General features: G+C 42.3%; 1 protein-coding gene across 1 annotated transcript in view; it reads left to right on the top strand.

The window, feature by feature from the left end:
• LOC124231528 (transcriptional regulator ERG) overlaps positions 1-21,793 on the top strand; it is a 109,668-nt gene that overhangs the window by 77,347 nt on the left and 10,528 nt on the right. The window contains exons 4-9 of the mRNA XM_046648332.1: positions 9,668-9,871; positions 10,725-10,805; positions 12,738-12,809; positions 20,151-20,219; positions 20,877-20,933; positions 21,618-21,665. Coding sequence (XP_046504288.1) covers positions 9,668-9,871; positions 10,725-10,805; positions 12,738-12,809; positions 20,151-20,219; positions 20,877-20,933; positions 21,618-21,665 — 531 coding nt within the window. The remainder of the gene's footprint in view (positions 1-9,667; positions 9,872-10,724; positions 10,806-12,737; positions 12,810-20,150; positions 20,220-20,876; positions 20,934-21,617; positions 21,666-21,793) is intronic.

Below are 21,793 nucleotides of genomic sequence, written 5' to 3'. Positions count from 1 at the left end.
ACCTGGTTGTCTTAGGTGGCATGGATGGCAGTGGGGTACCAGTGTCTATAATACAGAGATTTGGGTTTTAAAGGTCAATTAGGGGCAAGAGATGAGCTCTTAGGCTTGCTCAAAGCAGGAAGTTAGACTTGAGTCCCTCCCCTTCCCTGATACACACACGCACAAGACTACGTGTTACAGCAAACGCCAGGATGAGAAATGAACCATTGAAAAGTGGTCATGGGCTAGTGACAACCTTGGACAACTGACAGAAGACAAAATCTTCCTGGAGAGATGCACGTTCAATTCAAGGTTTACAGAATTCTTGCAGATAAAGTCATCTGCAAGATGACTCTGCACCTCCAAATTACAAAAGCAGGAAGAGACAATCTACCTAGACCAAGATTCAGCAGAAAAAACAACCACCACGATTCAGCCCTCAAGAATGTTAGATAATTGAAGTAAGGGATAGAGAATATAAAGTAAATAGATTTTAAAAGATTAAATATATAAAAGAAGAACCAAAAAAGAGAGGAAAAAGACATTATGGAAAAGAATAGATAATTTTGAAGAAGAAGCATTAATACTCCTAGAAACACAGAAAAGGATTCAAAACTCAGTATCAGACCGTATCAGAAGCTCAGGAGATGGGTTAAACGGTTGATTTGAAAAGACTGAAGAGTGAAGTAAAGAAAGTAGATTTGAGCTTGCTCTCAGAGTGTGGCACGGTGACAAAGAGATGGAAAACATGAGAAAAGGTCAAGCGTTGGGAAGGACTCATGTAGATCTAACAGAAGTTCTAGAGAGGAGGAAATAGAATAGAACAGATAAGATATTCGAAGAGATAAAAGCTAACTTTTCCAAAATTAATGAATAAGACCATTTTTCAAACACAGGAAGCACAAATCAGAGAAGGATAAATAAAACTAAGTCCACACTAATCACATTCTAGTGAAACTGTGGAACACCAAAGACAAAGTACTTTAAAGCCAGCTAAACAAAATAGACAGACTATCTGAAAATAAATACAGTTAGAAGGACGGCAAACTTCTTGACAACAAAACAGAACAGAGGGCAGGAGAAGAAAATCTCCAGTGAGCTGGGAGAAACTGAGAAAACTCTAGCTATCTTCTGGCTCTTAACCTATTTTGTCTGCCACAAACCCATTTAGTGGTTTGGAGAAGCCAGTGGGTCCTTTAGAATAATACCTTAAAATGAATAAAATAAGCTTCAGAAGAACACAAAGGAAACTAATTATATTAAGAGTACATTCTAATCTATTGTGTAAATTGAGGGCAAAATAAACATATTTTCAAACAAAGGGTGAGAATTTGTTGCTAACTGACCCTCCCTTCAGGAGATAACAGAGATTTAATAAACAAAGAAAGAGAATAGATCCTAGAAGTAAAGAGTGAGGTGTAAGAAGGAAATGGAAACAGTGAAATTGGTTAATATGAGGGTAGATCTAAAAAAAAATGGCTCTAAAATGACAACCACAGTCTCCTAAATAGAGAGTAGAACAATAAGGTGGAATAAAAATATTGGACAACAATATTCTATAAGATTAGGGATGGATGACTAGAGTTAAGCTTTCTAAATTCCTTGCGTTCTTTGGGAAAAGGATATATTTGGTGATTAAATTTAGATTTTGTGTAAAGATTAACAAGCAAAGAAATAGAACTAGAATATTAAACAACCAAACCAGTAGAGGAAAAAAAAAAGAACTGAAGAAAAACATATTGATCTAATAAGACATTTGGAAAGGAGAAATAAAGAGCAGACACAGCAAGGTAAATAAAAAGCACAAAATAAGGTGGTAGAAATCAGATAGATCAGTAACAATGAATGCAAGTAAACCAAACTGGCCATTAAAGAGAGAAAATGAGGGGCCAGCCCGGTGGCGCAGTGGTTAAGTGCGCACGTTCCACTTCGGCGGCCTGGGGTTTGCCAGTTCGGATCCTGGGTGCGGACATGGCACCGCTTGGCAAAAGCCATGCTGTGGTAGGTGTCCACAAATAAAGTAGAGGAAGATGGATATGGATGTTAGCTCAGGGCCAGTCTTCCTCAGAAAAAAAGAGAGGGCTAATCTTCCTCAAAAAATAAAAAAATAATAAAAAAAGAGAAAATGATAGATTGGATTTTATTTATTTATTTATTTATTGGTGAGGAAGATTGGCCCTGAGCTAATATCTGTGCCAGTCTTCCTCTATTTTGTATGTGGGATGCCACCACAGCATGGCTTGATGACCAGTGTTTAGGTCCACTGCCCAGATCTGAACCCATGAACCCTGAGCTGTTGAAGCAGAGCACATGAACTTAACCACTATACTGCCAGGCTGGCTCCTAGATTTTTAAAAAAATACTCCAAAGTCAGTTTTGTACTACTTACAGAAACATCTAACACAAAGAAAGAGTAACAGCAAACAGATGGAAGAAGATACACTAGTCAAATTCTAATAAAAATAAAGCTGACAAAAATGGAAATAGAAAGCAGAAACCATTACTGGAGATAACTGAGGGTTATTACATAATAAAAAAAAGTTTACATTCATGAAAATTATATGGCAATGATAAACTCGTACATACCTAATAAGATAGCCTCAAAATCCATAAAGAACTTTAAGGAGATCAGACAAATCCACTTTAGTGAGAGATTTTAATTTGTCTTTCTCAGTAATTGACAGATCAATGACATAAAAATTATATATTCATTACCAACTTTGATTCAGTGGTTATTTATGGAAACCTGGACCCAACAATTAGAGAATATGCATTCTTTTTAAGCACTCAGGGGGCATCCAGCCACCAAAAAAGAAGCCACCAGTATAAAATAAAATCAGTGTCGTATGGACCTCATTCATTGGCCAAAGTGCAATAAAATTAGAAATAAATGATTACTAAAATGGTAACTGAACCCCATCCATAAGTGGAAATTAAGAGGTTCAGAAACAGCCTTGAGTGTAGTCTCTTTATTTGAGGTCAAATTTTAATATCTGGAGAGTAAAGCTCAAAATCAAGCCGGTTCTCTCTGTTGGGCCTGCTTTATAAACATAAAGACCGTCCCTAGAAGGAGGTGAAACGTTAAATCTTATTTTTGCAGGCTTCTCAGTGTCTTGGACTGCAGACTGCAGACTTGCCCAGGGCTTCATTTTATAAACAAAGATCTCATAGTCCTATGATATGGTTTAGGGCTACATTTTATTTTTGGGTATTTTTTTTCATTACCAAGGGCGATTTTTCGATCTGGAAGCCGGTATTTCACATTGATAATTGTTCAAGAAAAATGACACTCAGGCCTTCTGTTATCACCAGTTTGGCTCTCGTTTCATCTTACTTTCATTCCTTCCCCTAGAGGGTTCTCTGAAATAGGACGTTTGCCTGCATGAGGTATTTTGTTTCGTGAAGGTGCAGCACTTCTCCAGCCGTGCAATATCCTTTTGCCTAATTTCAATATCTACTTAATATTTTCCTGGCAGCAGTGGAGCTCTAGTAGGTCAGGATCCAGTTTCAGGGAAATGTAAAAAAAATTTTAGCTCTCCTCCCACCCACCTCTTGCCCTCCCACCCACAGCACATTGAACAATGCAACTCCAGAACTCCATGCTTTGCTTTGCTTTATTTTTTTAATTCTAACTTCCTGAAACAGCATTCGTGAAACTTTTGGATATTAAACATCTAACCTAAGATACAAATAAGAGGCTTCCGAGAGAGATGGCTGCTTTTCCCCTTTTACTCTGTACCATGTGGGGTTTACCATTTTGATGTCCGTGAAATGTGGACTGGTGACACAGATGTTTTCAAAACAGTTGGACTGGAGGGCTGAAAACAAAACCACTTATCTTCAGTGGCTCATGATTCATCTGACAGAAGCACCTCCAAAAGCTTCTTAAAATAAAGTGATAAATCAGACGTTTGTGTTTAAAGGAAGAGGCTGCCCTGTGATAATAGATTGTTGATTTCATTTTAGCAGCGTTCGCGATGAGAAAAATCCAGTGTGTGGATGCGTTATTTCTCTGCAACATGTTATTGTTGGCAAAGTGCTTTCACATACATTATCTCATTTACTTTTCTCTTCCCCTAACATTTTGCTTAATTACCCACAGAAAAAGAAAACGAATTCCAGAGAGGTTAACATTTACATCGACTGACTGGTTGAATCAGAACCCAAATATGCGTATTCTGGTTCCCAATAAAGCCTTTTGTTTGATCACCAAGTTTTCTGTGCTTGATGTAATTTTAGACATTCTTTGGCACCTTAGACATTTTTCAATGACTCTGAAATGCCTAGATCAAGAAGTCCAGCCTTCTTAACAAGATACCCAAGGCTCCCCCATGATCTGACTCCAACTTGCATCTCCATCCTTATATGTTTCTGCACTCCCTCTTAAACGCTCCTATCCAGCCACACCGAATTCTCACTTCTCCCTCAACACATCAGATATTTCCTGCCTCTGTGGGAATGAAACTAGACTCAAGCTGGCCCCCTAAACTAACGAGCTTCTCTGCTTCTGTCACCCTGCCACTGTCAAATCTTTTTCATTAATGTAGGCTCAAGCCAAACCCTTCTTTTGCAGCCTTTTCCTTTTTTCCTGGTTGGGATCAGTTGCGACTTCTCTGTGCTTCCATGTCCTGCTTGGATAACGTAGATTTAATTCTGCTTTGTGGGTTGTCTTCATGCCTGCCTCCCTCGGTAGAGTCTCATCATCTCTCTTCGTCTTGGCTGCCTCTGAATCCATGTAGTACTTGTAATATAGTAAGTGCTCGAGAACTCTTACTTGTGTTAAATGACTCTTGGTCCTTATCCTGTTGGAGTCATTCCTTAGGTCCTTGAATTCTACATATTGTTTTATAGAAGAAGAAACCCAGGCTTAGTCATGAGGTCGGGTAACAAGTTCCAAGTCCTACCACTATGTGGAGGCAGGAGGTGTGGAATGCCACACCTAAAAATTAGGCACAGGTGGTGCCTCGGGGTGGGGCTCATTGTGTTGCTCCCTCCCCTTTCTCCTTCACATGCATAGTTGGGGGTCAGGGAAGGAGGTAAAGCCTGTTGAATCTTGTGGGATCTTGTGAATGAGCCCCCTTCCATGATTGTAGGGTGGGACAGAAGCAAGAAAGCTTTACTGACATACCATGGGCAATGGAGGAGATCTGGGAGATTCTGCTGGGCTCTCTATAGAGCTGAAGGGTGAGCTGGGACCCAACACACTGACCTGAACCCTAAAAGATTCTACCTACAGCTGCAGCATCCATGGCTGGCCCAGGTAGCTGGGGTGGAGCTCAGCATGGGCTCTGTCATCAGGGTGGGGACTGGGCCTCCACTCTTGTTATCTCTCCCCTGCTCAGAGATTCATTAGAAGTGCTTACACCTCAAGAGCATGGAGGACAGATGCCCAAAGGAGGTGGTGAATGTAGGTGAGGGTCCAAGAAGGGGCCAGTCCTCCGAGCAGTGGATGGTGGGTGGGCACAGGTATGGGCCATTGGTTCAGGAGACGGCAGGTAGTAGTGTGTGGCTGTAGGATGAAGGAGTGGGGGAATGGCTGGGAATGACACCTATGAAGACAGTGGGGCCCAGCAAACTAAGGGCCATGTGCTGCATGCTGAGGAGTTTGGGCTTGTCCCTTGCAAACTGTTCTCTGTTACAACTCCTGTCAAGTAGGTCCAGAATAATGGTGCCCCACGGAAGGTTGTAAGGGAGCATCCTCACTTACTCCATCAAGTGGCCATATTTTTTTAATATTCTTTACCTACAAACTTATAGGACAGAGGTGTAGAGATCAAATTCCAAAGGACACAGGAGTAACCTGACTTGGTGTAATTTTGTTCTTTTCAAATGAAGCAATTCTCATTACTGAACTGTATAAGAAAGTGAAATTAAAATTGTATACCCTTGAAAGAAGTTTTATAAAAAGACTTTAACAAATATATATACACATATATAACAAATATACCTCTACATGTATGTATATTTTAATCCTTTATAAGACCTTGTTTTGATTTTGAAACATAGAGGAGAATAAATTTTTTTGTAAATAACTTTTTAACCCAAGTACTATGTTTGTTGGAAGAAAAAAAAGGGAAGATATAGTTCAGTGAAAAAGAAAAAAAATCTAAAATTCTCTATTGCCTTTTCCCCAGAGACAACCATTGTCATTTTGTTGCGTATCCGTCCAAAATTCTTTCCATGGATATATTTACATTTCTTTGCAAAATATAATTAGACCACAGTAATGTTTTCAAACGTTTTAATTTAATCTACTTTGAACATTTTTTTTCATATCAATTGATATGTTCAGCGGAGTAATTTTTAGTTTCTAAATATCGCGGGAACATTCCTGAATGCACTGCAACTTAACTAGTTCTCTTTTTGTTGGACATTTAGGGTGTTTCCAATGTTTTGCTATTATAAACAACACTACAAAGGACATCCTTGAAAATAAATCATTGCGCACATCCTCTATTGTTTACTTAGGATAAATTTCTAGAAGTGGAATTTTTAGTTCAGAGACTATGCACGCATTTTTTTAAAGACATTTGAAAGATATTGCTGAGTTGTTCGTTGGGCAGGTTGGAGCCGTTTACACTCGCGCCAGCATTATGAGAGAATGGCCATTTCACCAATCCAAAGTGAGCATGTTACAAACAAGAGCAATACAGGTCAAGGAATTGGTCTCTGGGTATTGCACATGATTCCCTTAAAGGAAAATTGAATGAGCTGTGACATCCCCGGACTTAGTGGCGGGAATCAATTAATGGGCACATCAAGGGACGATAGAGAGATTGGGCTTCTCTTTTTGGCTGTCTTCCTAAGATGTCATTTCACCATTTTAATAAGAACCCAGTGACTTACAGGAAGATGTTTATGTATCATTTTGAGAATATCTGGTTCCGCCATTGAGAAGAAGATGCTTCCCAGAATGAACTGATTTCTACGAAGTAGTTACACCAAAAAGTAGTCCTCTCATGTTGTCAAAGACAAAACAAAACAAAACATAAAAAAAGGGTCTGGCTAATACCTGTAATGGAATATAAAGTTTCCATTTTATAGGCAATGACTTGGGGAGGATTGTAGGAGGGGGCTTTCTATCTGAGTGGGCTGCTTAACTGTCCTCTGCACAGAACCAAGGATAAGGAGGACCTGAATTGAGGGTGTTCTGAGGCCAAAATATGATCCATTCCTGTAAAATGTGGAATCATGACCTGCCACGAGAAAAAGAAGAAAAACGACCTTCTACGAAAACAGTCTGGAGTTGTGAATACTTTTTCTCCCTGAAAGCAGAATCCTGACCCAATGGCAGAGAGCCATCTGAACTTCAATGAGTTGGGCAAAGTTAACCATCCATATCCACATTCAGTTTTCACAGACTAACGAAAATGTTTCCATGTGTTTGGGTTATAAAGGAATGTGCACACCTTTCTGTCAACACTGCCGTTTGAGTTTTTGTAGATGTTCTTCTCTTTGTAGCAGAACCAAAGTTCTCCTTAGTTTTCAGATTCTATGCACTGATTGCTGATGGGGAACGTGAGTGTTATAACGCTGGTTGAAATCTAATACTAACTGGTGATGTGGAAGATGCACGTGCCCCAGGACCCAGCAACTCCACAGTTAGGTACTCCCCCTAGGCCAGCACTTCCCCAAGCATAGTGTGCACACAGATCAGCGGAGGATCTTGTGAAAATGCACTCTGATTCAGCAGGTCTGGGGTGGCGCCTAAGATTCTGCATTTCTAATTAGCTCCCAGGTCATCCCTGGATCCCTAGCATCCCAGCTGATGCTGCTAGGTCCCAGGACCCCACTCTAAGTGGAGAGTACCTGGAATAGATGGTCCGATCCCTGGCTACACCTTAGAATAATCTGGGGAGTTTTAACAATGCTGATGCCCAGGCTGCCCTCCAGCAGAATTAAATCAGAATCTCTGTGGCTGAGCCCAGGCATCAGTGGTTTTTCCATCTCCCTGTGATTCGAGTGTGGAGCCCAGGCTGTAGACCAATGCAGATTCCTTCACATGTGCGCAGGGACATAGGCACAGAGATGTTCATTGATAAATAAATTGAGTAGATTCCTATGGGGGAAGCCCAAGAGCTGCTTAAGTGATCGAATAGATCTACCTGGATTAACTTGCACACATCTTGAAAATACAGTGCTGAGTGCCAAAAGCAAATCAGATAACATTGCTGTTAACTTTAAAAACGCAAAACGGTATATATAGTTAATATGGTCAAAGTATTCAAATATGTTTAGTGATGATGTAAGTAACAACTTTAGGATAGCTGTTACTTCTGGAGGGTGCAGGAGGGGAATGGGATGGGGGTGGATTAAGTTGGATTTGAAACAATGTCTTTCTATTAAAAAAGGTATGAAGCCGAAGGGAAAGAAGGAAGGAACAAAAGAAGGGAGAGAGAGAGAGGGAAGAAAAGAAAGGAAAGAAGGAAGGAAGGAAGAGAGGGAGAGAGGGAGAGAAGAGAACTCTGGTGATATGACTGTCTGTCTGTTTCTCACTATTGCTCCTGTTTACTTCTGTAAACTTAGAATGTATTCCAGCAGCCACTACATGCCTCATTCTTGAGTGGCCTGGAATATTAGTAAGACTAAACAAGATTCTAAAACTATGAGCTAAAAAGTGGTTCAAAAGGATGATTTATTCCCCCATGAGATTTTTCACTCCTTACGATCAGAGCATCATGGCGCAGCTGACCTCTAAGGGCCTGCCCAGAGAACAGAGGTCAAGGCTCTCATTTTACATGTAAAACAGACACAGGAAGGAGACACAGCCTCCAGAGGTTGCAGCAAGTTGAGAGACCCCAGGATTAGAACTCCTGCTCCCTGCCCACTGTCTCTGTCTCAGAGACCCTAGGGAGGCACCCTGAATACCCTCCACCCAGGCGTGTTTGTGTGGGGTGGTCCTGGCTTGTGTTTCCGTTGAGGATCGCCAGCTCCTTCTCCCCAGGGCCCTGCCCTCCTGGTCCTATTGGGGCCCCTTCCCCTACGTGGCAGTAGAGCGTGATGACATTGCCTGCATCCTGTGGAGCGTTTGCGAGCCACATCTGGGGAACGTGGGAGTCGCCCAGCCAGCCCCTGCTCCTGCAGGTGCGAGGTAGTTGCCAAACGAAGCTCCCTGCAGGGAAAGCATGTAACTGGCGGCTCTCTTAGAAATGCTGCCTCCTAGGCGGGGCTGGGGTTTTGCTTTGCCTACACTTTATTTCTAATTCTGTGCTCAATATTTTTCAGTATTTTGTGCAAAAACTGGTTTGATTTTTTTTTTACAATCTGTAGTTGGCATCTTCCTGATGTGCATTGCTAACTCTTATTTTCATCTTAAGATACCGGAAGTTTTCTAAGGAAAGAAAGTTTCTACTTATTCTTATTCATTTTTAAATGGATAAACAAAAATGAATACAAAGCAAATCCCTAGAGGATGCTTTAGATTATGTGAGCAACAAAGGGGCAGGTGTTGTGAATAAGCCTGAACTTCCAGAACAATTCCCGTAAAGACAATGGTCTATTGGGTGAGTCAGTTGGTGTTTTTGTCTCCCTCCAAGACATTCTCTTTTGACCAGTCCCCGAGCCTGGCTTGAAGCTGTGCTTCTAGAACAGCCAGAGGGGCTGCTCTGGAAAGCTGTGCCTGGGATATGACTCTGCCCCGGAAATTTGTCTTCAGGAGTTGATCGAATATGTTTCCATCCCTTTTCAGATCCTACCCTATGGAGCACGGACCATGTCCGGCAGTGGCTGGAGTGGGCAGTGAAAGAATACGGCCTTCCAGACGTCGACATCTTATTATTCCAGAATATTGATGGGAAGGAACTGTGCAAGATGACCAAAGACGACTTTCAGAGGCTCACCCCAAGCTACAATGCTGACATCCTTCTCTCGCATCTCCACTACCTCAGAGAGAGTAAGATGGTCCCCCTTCAGGACAGAGATCACTGTCCTGATGGTTCTTGTTAACCTAAGCTGCAGAGGGTTCAATCTAGTTTGTGGCCAGCATCTTTCTGCCCTAACCCAGTGCCATTTAGGATCTGAGAGAGCTAGGCACTTAGAAGGCAAGGACTTAGGTGAAAGCATGGTGAGAAGTAGTCAGAGCTTTTACAAGAAGCTGAAAAGTCCCCTTAGCATTCAGCTGCCTCCTGCAGGGTCCCCTTGACCAAGAAGATCACGTGTCAAAGGGAAACGAAGCTTTGTCTGGTCACACATTATTTCATCTCTCTGGTGCCCACATTGAAACAGAAACAAAATGGAAAGGCTCCTACTTGATGGGAATTATGGGGTTCATCTTGCCCAAAGCTAAACGAAACCCCGCCTCCGTATCCAACCCGAATGCAGAATGAGGGAAGTTCTCACGTGGTATCCTGATATGGCTGAGCCTGACAGTGGAATGGCATATTGGCGATTAGAGGCATGAATCCCGAGCCTGCTGCATGCTTTAATTCCTCCAACGTCAAGCATGATCAGGAGATAGTGGGCATAGTGGGCGCAGTGCAATAGTGGGGTGGGGTGAAGTCTCTGGTGTAAATGCTTTGCCTGGCATCCCAGCTACATACTCCCTGAATTACATATGGGCCCCTATCTGGGTTTTAACACGCTAACAAGTAACAGGGCCACGGAGAGATTTCCAAGCATTCTGTGAGATTAAGGTGGGAGTGGAGGGGTGTTTTTCTTTCTTCTGTCTTTTTTTTTTTTTTTTAAGAAAGGTAATTCTCTCTTTTTTTTTTTTTCATTTGGATGTTGCTTTTTGTTTTGTTTTGTAGCTCCTCTTCCACATTTGACTTCAGATGATGTTGATAAAGCCTTACAAAACTCTCCACGGTTAATGCATGCTAGAAACACAGGTAATGCTGGCCCCGCCCCTTTCCCACAGACCCGTGCAAGGTCTTGTCTACAGATTGCATGCTTTCAAGGTGGAACGTGGGAGATCAGAGTCAGGAAAGCGGAAGCAGAGAGGGGCACCGGGAGGGGTTCTTTTCCATTTGTGGGATGCTCTGTGCTGAAAGTACCACAGACTAACGGCAGGGGGCGCCCTTTGGTTTCTGAGCTCTCTCCCCTCCCCGCTCCCTTTGACAAAGGATTTCTTTTAACCAAGAGATGTGCAGAATTAGCCTTTGGCCGTAGCCTCAGCTCACATTTGCTGAATTACAATCTGCTGCTATTCGTCCCAAATATGCGCTGTTCTGACTTGTAGAGACTAAAAGCCCGTTCCCTATAAAGGGGCCCTTAGCGTGCTCGCTCTCTTTTTTTCTTTTTTATTCTTAAAGGGATATTTACCAAGATAAGCAGGAGCTTCATTTTTTTCCTTTCTGGTAAAGTTTTAGGCCATTTGACTTGTCTTGACTTTAATCTTCTCGCACGGACTTTGTACATTTGCAAAAGGCAGTAGGAGGGAATGTTGGTTGCTTTCTGCGAAGTTTTATTCAAAGAGAAACTGTTATAATTTTGGAGGATATGAAATTAGTTACTAACTAAATCCCTACTTTTCTATGTCTAACCACTGATTCTACATTTTATTTGTTGATTTTGCCTGAGCCCAGTCGCGTTTAACAGAGTGCTTCGTCCTGCTTAACCTTCCTCTTTCCCTCAGAGTAGAAGCTCAGAGTAGAGGCTGGGCTTACAGCGGGTGAATGTGTCCCTGGTTGGCATCCATTTCCTCCCTTCTGCTGGAGACAGGTACAGAAGCCTGGCCACAGGCTGCTCACCTCACTCTGTCACCCTGCAGGGACCCTCTGCCACCACCCAAGCTAGGGATAAAACCATCAGGTGCTGGGAAGTCTTATGTCACCCCTTGCAAGAAAGCAAGCTGACTCGTGGTCAGCCCTCACAAAGAAACACAGCCATGTTCCCAATATTTGCCAGTTTATTTTAAAATGTATAAAATGAGTGCGTCCGGGTTTGAGTAGTACTGAAATTGCTGGTTGATCTTGGTCCTCAATATTCAGATCATTGTGTTTTTAATGTAAAGTAAAAAAACAAAATGTTTTGAATCGGTGGTACTTTTTCGATGTAGGTTGCGCACATCAGCTTATTAATGACCTTGTGGCCAGAAATAACAAATAACTTACAGTAATTTCCCCCGTTAGGAAACACCTTTGAGCTACACACATTTTCTGATAATTTCATTGTCGTTTAAAAAATTTTTAACAGTGGGTGAAAGTGGCAAGAATGCTCTGACTTCATTATTTTTGTGATTGCTAAACTTAGATGCAATCAAAGAACAGGACAACCAATCCCCAATGGACTGAACTGCAAAAAGGGATTTTTTTTTCCGCTAACAACACGAGCATTGACTGAGAGAGAGAGAAAGGGAAGACAAGTATTTGAATAGAGATGTGGATTAATTATTAATCAGATCCATATATTCTTTGGCAAAATATTTATAATTCTTTGGTCCTGCTTTCCGAGGGCTCTGTAAAATGTTTTACGGGTTTTTGTGCAGTTTTGAAATTAAAACACACACCGTAGAATTTTTTTAATAAAATGAGATTGCCGGGAGGAAGATGCGGGGGCGCAGATCGGCTTCAGCAAGAAGCTGTGAAACCAAAACACAGGACACTTTGTGACAAATGGGGCACAGGAGAGCTTCCTGTGTGCTTCATCTGCAGAATCCGCTGCTGACCCGTGCGTGTGCCCAGTCTGTCCCAGGTCTGCTGTGGCAGGTCCCAGGAGGTCGCCTCCCTTTGTTGTCGCAGGGTAAACTGAACGCTGTTGCTGAGACCGACCGGCAGCCACCACAAAGACTTCACGTGTTTTGTCTTTCCTTTTGTCTGCAGGGGGTGCGGCTTTTATTTTCCCAAATACTTCAGTATATCCTGAAGCTACGCAAAGAATTACAACTAGGCCAGGTACGAAAACACCCCCGGGTGATCTGTCCACTGAGAGACCTTCAGGGATGTCCTGTGAGGTCCGTGACCCCGGTCACATGATAGGAACAGAGCTGATCCTGGATCTGAAGCGAGTCCTAAAGTCTCATTCTGCCTCTGTGGATCGGGAGCCCAAATTCAGTCAGAGCTTGTCACTCAAATGTCACACGAAAGGTCCCCGAACCTGAGAATTCAAAGCAGACCGGCCCTTTAGCTAGCTGCCCTGAGAGACAGAGGTAAAGACAGCATCCTGGATGCCTGGCAATAAGGAGAGCCTCTGCTTTCGAGCCCATTGATGGCCTTAAGTCTGGTCATTTCTCCCTCATCAGGGAGCAGCACAAAGCAAGAGGAATCCCAAGGATGCTAGTAACCGATTCCCAGTGTGTACCAAGAGCCAGTCACTCAGAACAGAAGCATGTCATAGATATCTGACTCTTACTCTCTGTCTTTCCCAGTGATTTAAGTGGGTAATTACTTTCCATGTCATTCACAACAATCATCAATATTTATCAAACGCCCATTAGTGCCAAGCACGATGTGAGATTATGGGAAAATATAGATGAGCCAGACTCAGAAAGCTTCCTGTCCTCAGAAAGCTGGCCTGTTCATCCTGCAGATGTCTGCTGAGTGCCTCCTCTGTGCAACACGGAGGGTGCGATGGGGAGCAAGCTCACAGCACACGTTCATGTGTAGTCTCAAGTGCTGGATGTTTCGGTGGAGACCCCTAGAGCCAGAGACAGACCCACACACATAAAATTTAACCTGAAGTGCCAGCAACCTAGAGCCAGAGAGACGGAGATGCACACATGGAAGTTTCACCTTAAGTGCTGATTCTGCAGTCCAGGCACCACTGTAACAGGAGAGGAGGCGGGAGCAGGAGCGGGAGGAATTCCCTCCAGGAGAGGAAGGAGGAAGCTTTCCAGAGGAAGGGCCGTATGCCAAAGGGGGATTTGGTGTTTGCCAGGGGCAGGAACGGGGGCATTTCAGACAAGGGGCAACATGGCTTGGACTTCTGTCCCCTCACCAGGACTTACACCAACCCCATAACCTGGATATCACTATGCCAGCCTCACAGCTGAGGGAATCGTGGCTCAAGGCAGAGGGATGGTTCTTCCACATTCAGACGTGGATCCAGGCTCAGGTCTTCTAAGACCTAGGCTATTGCTCTTGACCTCTATCACGAGTCCAGGCTGCACAACTGTCAGTTTGAACTGGTCCAAGGCGCTAAACTTGGTGCTACTGTCTCTTTCCAGTGAGTGAGACTGGGGGCCAGTGAGCTAACCAGCAGGAGTGAAGAAGCTTCTCGGAGTTGTTCTCATCCCGACACTGCCCTGTTACCGCCCTAGTGACTTCAGGCTGGCGGTTTTCTCTTCTCTGACCTCAGAGAAGGAGTTTGCTCCCCTGCTCCGGGGAAGCATGGCAGAAAGGCTTAGCCACAGTGCTTAGTTATCCCGTCACATTAGAGCCCGCACAGGTCATGTAATCGTGGGCAAGACCCAGGGTCTAGAGTAACTAGCCTGGCCCTAAAGAAACCCACCATGTGTCTTGAAAATGGAAAATAGAAATGCACGCTTTACTCCAGCTCTAGAGATTTCTTAGTTTACCATTAGTAAATGGTAAAATTTACTTTTTTGCATCTTTGGGGAAACAGAGGGAAGTGTAGGAAAATCACAATAGTTTTGTGAGCATTTTAAGAACGTTTTCATCCATACTTAAAAAAATAAAAGCTATCCGTAAAATATTTGGCTAGGGTTTGCATGTTTGTTTGTTTTAAGCTATCTGGTGGGTGCCTCTGACCGAGTTCGAAAAGCCAGGGATTGTGAGCTCGTGTTGAAGTGATGTCAAAAGATCCCAATGTGTGGCCAAAATGGTTGGTACAGTCCAATGGTCAGACCAGCCAGCTGACTGCTTGTTGCTACATAGATAGAACTGTGGATCCTGGAACTACTTTTTTTCGTATTGTAGGAAACAGTGAATTTGGAATATGTGGTTTATCCAGGTGTATGGAGAGGAGAGTGCCTGGAAGGGTGGTGGCTGGGACACCCCTCTGTGCTTCAGCCGAGGGAAAGACAAGGGGGGCACGCTCAAGTGCACCTCGCATAGTTCTGATCCTGCTCCTCCTTGGGTCCGTCATTTAAGTGTGACCTGGAAGAGATCACGCTTCCCTATCTCCGTTACTGGGAAAGTGTATTTCTGAGACTCAATTTGTATTAAAAATACTTGTTTTCATGACTGCTACTGTCATTATGAAAGGAGATATAAATGTTGGTATTTGAGCTGTAAAGAATTTCAATCAGACTAAACAAGCCAGAGAACTATTTGCTGTAAGCCAGATTCAGGAAGTTGACCTTGAAGAAGAGAATCATTTATACACCTTGGGTGGATCATTGACCAGCCTTGAAGGAGTGGCCTTGTGAGTGTGAAAGCCTGTAATGGTGCAAGTGGAGAACTTTGGGAGGGCTCGGGGGCATGGGTGTTACCTAGCTGACTACCGAGCTGCATGAGTCACTGGAGGAGGGGTAGTCACTGGGAATCTCACTCAGCCTGCCCCTGTGGTCAGTGGGTATCTAACTGCTTTCAGGGGAGGTGATCATTGACCCTGTCCTTGGGAGAGGTCCTTGGGTCCTCGGGGATAGAGACCTGAGTTCCTGTGCCCTGTACTCTTGGTTTGCTGTGTCATGACCTTCATGTCCACCCCACTTCTCTAATCCCACATCCATGGAAACAGAGGACTCCTTCCACCCACATGTGTCATCCTGTGAGTCCTGCTTCCCAGTGCTCCCTCGCCACACTTCCCGTGCCACCTCCCTCCTTTCCTTCCTGCCTCGAGTAACCCATCCCTGGGCTGCTGTCCTCAGTCTACCTTTTCTTCTTTTTGTGGCTGAACTTCTCAAACTTCTGGATCGTTTATTCCAGAGTCAATTACTGCTTACCCTGTCAAGTCACTGTGTCATTTCAATTTTACCCCATAATTGGCCAAAACTGTTTAGTGACCTTACAGATGAACACAAAACGGATGTTTTACTTCTCTGTTCGTGCTTCACCTCTTCTCTTCCTATGCTTGTTCCTATTTACTTTCTCCAAACTTTTCTGATTGAAAATGCATCCTCTTTGATGATCCCTTTTTTGGATTAGCACTGACACCAATCTTATCTCTCTTCTCATAAAGTGTTAGCTCATAGGCATATCATTTTACATTCTGTTTTTTATGATCATTATTTTATGGTGTTTCATGTGTTTCTTGGGTTGGGTCAGTTAGTATCAGAAACCTTTTCCCCATCTCTCCTGTAAGTACCCTCCGCCCTTTGCCGAACATGTGCATTTTGGAGTCATGGCCCCTTGAGTTCTCAAGTGGTATAAACAGAGACAGGTCTGACTTAGAGAAATTTGCAAGCAGGTTTTTGAGCTTGTGATGTGCTGCCTCACCTGGCATCTTAGGAACAGTTTATGTGAAAGCTGTGGTGTGTGCCAAGAAGGATGTTCTATAACCTCATCTTCTCCTCCTCCATCACCATGGCAACCCATGTATCATGATACCCATCTAGGATGTTATCAAAAGAGACTGAAGAGTTGAATCTGCAAATGCAGGCTTGACTTCTGCTTTTCAGCTGGTTCTCTTCAAGGCTTTCTTGGAATCTTAAATTATTCCTCCACCAGAGTTCAAAATTTAGCGCCATTTAGTATCACATGTCGTAGCAAGGCACTGCAGCTAATGTACTTTCTCCTCCGTTAGGTGTTATGTAAATCCTGTATCATAACAAATGGCTAAAAATGCATTCTTTGCTTTTTCCTAGCTGTAATATAACCACAGAGATCTACAAACCTAGGCAAGAAGGGAATGCAAAATGCCCTCAGATCTGTGTGTTTTGATATGGGATTTTAGAAGACTAGGAAGATCTGGAGGAAGACAAGAGGGAGCAACTTACTCATGTTAGGATTGACTCTAAACATTTCTTCCATTAAACAGGCCTTTATAGATTGGTTCTGGGCAATAGCTCTTGATCTTTCTGTCTTTGCCATTAGTATCTAAGTCCATTGACAGCAGGCAGATCTCATCCAGCCCAGCCAGAGGACCTCCAGAGTTGCTTTGTAAATATGGTATGGATCCTGCAGAATGAGAATGCGCTCTCCCATGATCCAAGTTCTGGCCCTTTAAAAAATAAAGTGGGTAGGTAGATGTCAAGAGGGCTAGAACGCTGTTCTTTAGTAAGCTTGACGAAAGGAGAATACAGGACTTGGTGAACTTAGCCTTGTAGGAAGGGCAGCGAAGATGTTGTCTTCATTTGTTGATTTCTAGGGAAGGGAGTAGGTGGCGGGAGGAGTCTCATTCAGAATCAGGAACTGATCCTAGCTCCCAGTGACTTGACAAAGATGCAGGGGTCAAACTCCCTACCTGTAGCTGCATGGGTTTTGATCTGGATCACGGCATATAACATGCTTCTCTGATAACCCTAAGCCGCCTATAAAATGGCTTTTACAATGTTGAATTTGCGAACACAGTCTGTTACAGAAAAAAATAGCAGAACCAATGCCAAAAAGCAGCCTTCCCCAACTTCAGGAACTTCTGCCAAATGTATGAATTAATTATCTGGAAGATTAAGGTTGAGAAATGGAAAGTGTGTTGAAATGACCACCAAAAATTAAATGTAAAATATGTTCTCACTAGAAGTCCTATGATCTACTATCAATGAGGGACAAATAGCAAATGTACATGGAGTAGTAATTTTTCAAGCAGCTGAAGAGTAGAACTACTCAAAACTGCCTCTGCTTTGCGGTGGTGGAGCCGCTGACGAGTCCATCGCTGGTTGTCTCCCATCTCAGCAAGGCTTAGCTCAACATTTCCCAATGTCACATCCCGCAGGAGGGGGCTTAGCCCACACAGCGTGTGATCGGTAGTTGATAAGGAAGCACTGGACCAGAATTTCATGAACGAAAACAAAAGCCTGCTTATCTTCCATGGCAATATGTTTATGAACATGTTAATCATTGTTCATATAAACATCTCAAATTCTTGGCTAAAAATCAGACTTGGTGTTGTTGAGGTCCTGACTTATTTTCAAGGGAGGATGGGATATGGTTATACACCCTGAGAAGGATTTTATGAATAAAGAGTTTCAAAATATTTTTCTATTCGTAGTTTGGTGTTTAATTTTTTCCAGTCACGTTTCACGAACAATACTTTCATGTTTAAAGTAGTGTTGGGCTAACCTACAGACACTTGCTATTAATTTTATTAGCATTATTATAGCTCAGGTAGAAGCATTCAGTCCAGAACTCTTTCCACATGTTTATTTATTTGTATTGAAACACTCAGATAGCATTTCTGAAATCGTTATCTGTAGGAACACAGATTCCTAGAAAAAAGCAATGGAAATTGTCTAGAACAGGCTTTCTCAAACTTCAAGTGCACACAAGTCTCCTGGGATCTTGTTAAAATGTAGATTCTGGTTCAGTCTATCTGAAGTGAAATTCTGCATTTCTAACAAGCTCCCAGATGTTGCCAGTATTGCTAGTCTGAGGACCACACTTTGATAAACAAGGATCTAGAACATATTTCTGTAGTATCTTGCTTTTTCATTTGGTAAACAGAAGCCCCTGGTGGATATGCCTGTCTACCCCTGAATTCGGCTAGATGCTGTTATGACTGCCTTGCTAGGAGATTTTTCTTTCTGAGACAATTCTCAAATTGAAACTCTGGTGAACTGCGTTTTAGACAAAATGCAACTGGATGAGAATCCGAGTGCAAAGAGCTCCCAGAGACTTCGGTTGAAATTTAGTTGTAAATTGATAGTGGCTGCAGATTTAATTCCCATGTGCAACCCCAACACCAGAAAAGTGAGACTCTGAGGAGCTGGGTGGGAAAGGTTTATGGTCCAAAAATGCAAAAATGCCAGTTGAGAGGGAGTGGTGAGGAATAGCAGGGTTTAAAAAGAAAAATTATCTAACTCAACCAAAGCTCTGGAGAGTAGGATTTCACAGACCACACTAGTCGAGACGCTCGTAGCCAAACAGACCAAATAAATTAAGGCAATTCTGTGTTGAATTTCACGTTGCATTTCACTGCTATTCTCTTTGGGATATGAAAATAGGAAAAGACACATCTTTTGCAGCATAGTCAAGCTTTTTGAAGATTGACCCACCAAATCGCCAATTTTAAACAAGGTTAAATGATCTGTTTAAAGAGAGGCTTAGACCTAATTCCATCGCCCTGCCCTCCGAGTGAGGTTTTATAGCCATTCCAGGTGTCTGGCAGCAGAATACCTGCTGAATTATTTGGCTGTGCCTTTCAGTTGGCCCAGAATGACACATGGCATTGAACTGAGACCCATCAATCCAAGAAGACATAGTTTTGAAAAGATTCTCTAATAAGACTGAATGTAGAAATAGCTTTGTGTATGCAATTAGTAAGAGCATGCATAATAATCTTTCTTGTGTATCCTTTTGAAAGAAACTTGGAATGACTTAGAGTCTTCATAATCATTGACAGAACTGGCACTGGGGATGCAGAAGTATAGTTATTAAATTTGCATATGTGAAGTGCGAGGAAGGTTTTGGGACAAGTGATAATATAAATACGAAGAAATCATTGGCATATACTTAAGCTCTTACGGTCATTGTTAACCTATTGTGGGGGCAGTACTATTTCAGTCTTGCAATTGATTTCATGCAATTCCTTTTAGAGAAATTCTAAATTCATTTAGAGGAGGAGAAATAGTAGACATTTTTGTATAAAAATAACTAGACAGTTAAGACTGATTTATTAAAAATGGGTGAGATTATATAGGGAAATGAGGGGTGACTGAGAGAGGTAGCTGGCAAATAAGAGGATAAGAAGCCAGTGCTGGTTGTTTCCAGGGAAGAAGGAGAGGAAGGAACGTGAGGTCATTTGTGGATTTAGGGGCAGACTTCAAGCAGGGTCGATTCATCCAAGCTGTGGGCTCTGTTTTAGATGGGTCGTGAAGATAACAAAGGGATGGATTTAGGTCGGTCCCAGTTGGAAGCAGGACAAATTAGATTGTAAGAATTTTTTTTATATAATCTTGACCTATGATTATAGGAAATTACCTTAGAAGAGTCAGCCAGCTGTTTGAGAATCTGTCAATGGGAGTTTTCAGATTAATGGTGAAAATTTTAGATCAATAAAATATACAAAATTATTACTTGTAGATAAAACCCGAATCTAGTGGCATGTGGGTTGAATATTTCTTTGGATTACTGGATTTTCTTGCACAATATTTATTCTAATAAACAAAACAAAAAACACAAAATAGCTATTATAAAATTACATTATTGATCTTTTAATCAATTTATTTGTCTTTACAGATTTACCTTATGAACCACCCAGGAGATCAGCCTGGACCGGTCATGGCCACCCCACCCCCCAGTCAAAAGGTACAGTGTTGACTCTCACTGCCTTGATGTGCGTGTCACAAGGCAGTGGATAACTGTTGATGGAGTAAATAATTTCTGTAGCTAATCTGTGCTTTTTCAATACATAAAGTGTCTGTCCCATTGGCAACAAAGCACAACTGATCTTTAAATGCAGTCTTTCTCTGTTGGGGTTATACTTCCTTCCATAACAAAAAGAAATGAATGACATAATGTATTTCAACAGGGACAAATGCATGTCTCATGGGATGTTTGAAGACAGTAAATACTGGGTGATTTCCTCATCTTGGCCATGTTTAAAAGCCTCCCTTGCTTTATTTTCTTTTCCTAGTGGTTTCTGTTTATCTATTTGTTTTAGACTGTGTTTCATTTTAATGTTTTGCAAGCCATCGCAGATTCTTTTTTTTTTAATTTTGGAAAAAGTGGGGCACAAATAAACTTTTTAAATAATCCGAAGTGCCCTTTTCTTCTCTACAATGTTTACATTTGGTTTCATTAAAAAGGACAATTTTTCCTTATCATAAGATGCTTCTTATTATAAAAGTAAGACTATTATGTTAATAACTAAGATAATTGATTGAATGATGATACAAGAGCATCAAAGGCCAGTGGCCAAATATAAATTCTGGCTAACTGACTCTTTTACTTTTGGATTTTCAGCTGCTCAGCCATCTCCTTCCACAGTGCCCAAAACTGAAGACCAGCGTCCTCAGTTAGGTATGTTCCAGGGAACATAAGAGAAGAAACAGATTTAGCAGCATATTTCTAAAATGTGTCATTTTCTGCATGGAATTAATGTTTCTTTGTCTTCTTTAATGACTGCTCCGTATATAAAATGGGGACCAAATTATCAGTCTACTCAATTGGGATGACTTGAGGTTTTGCTAAAACATTTCCAAAATCTATCTAATAAATTTGGACAATAACATTCTACTTGCACACAGCCTGGTTCTTTGTGACCCATGAATTCTTTTAATTTCACCTTACAGGCCCTGTGCACCAACACAGCCTTTGTACCAAGTCCAATGTGGAAACGCAGTGGAAGGTTGATACTGCCAGTGCTGGGCTACAGGGCCAACATAGCCCTTGGGCAGACTGGGGACTTACACATGTTTACTCTACTTGTATCCTGGGATGGAGACAGGACTGGTCTGGGCAGTGGGAATCCTGGGCCAAATCAGAGCTTGGCCACCAACTAGGAGAACTTTAGCAAGAAACTTCTCTCAGATCCCATGTGACATCTTATCCAATACAGGAAGTGGTGCTGGGTGACTTTGGTGTGGGGGTCATTTTCAGCTCTGGAGTCCAGAAATACAAGTGGGTCAGCATTATGCCCACAGTTACGTCATACCGAGCCATGACCATGTCATTGGGGTTTGACTTCTTCTGTTTTCACCATAGATCCTTACCAGATTCTTGGACCAACAAGTAGCCGCCTTGCAAATCCAGGTGAGATATCGCTGATGATTTTGCTCTTACAAAGTTATCTTTTTGGCAGTGGCTGTTTGGAAAGATGAACTTGTATTGGTGAGAGATCCCTTCAACTGAAGAAATTTTAGTTTTAGGTCTCACTGCAT

Source organism: Equus quagga, chromosome 21, assembly GCF_021613505.1.
Source record: "Equus quagga isolate Etosha38 chromosome 21, UCLA_HA_Equagga_1.0, whole genome shotgun sequence".
Lineage (NCBI taxonomy): Eukaryota > Metazoa > Chordata > Mammalia > Perissodactyla > Equidae > Equus > Equus quagga.
The sequence above is the reverse complement of the archived record's forward strand: the minus strand, read 5'-3'. Positions and strand labels throughout refer to the sequence as shown.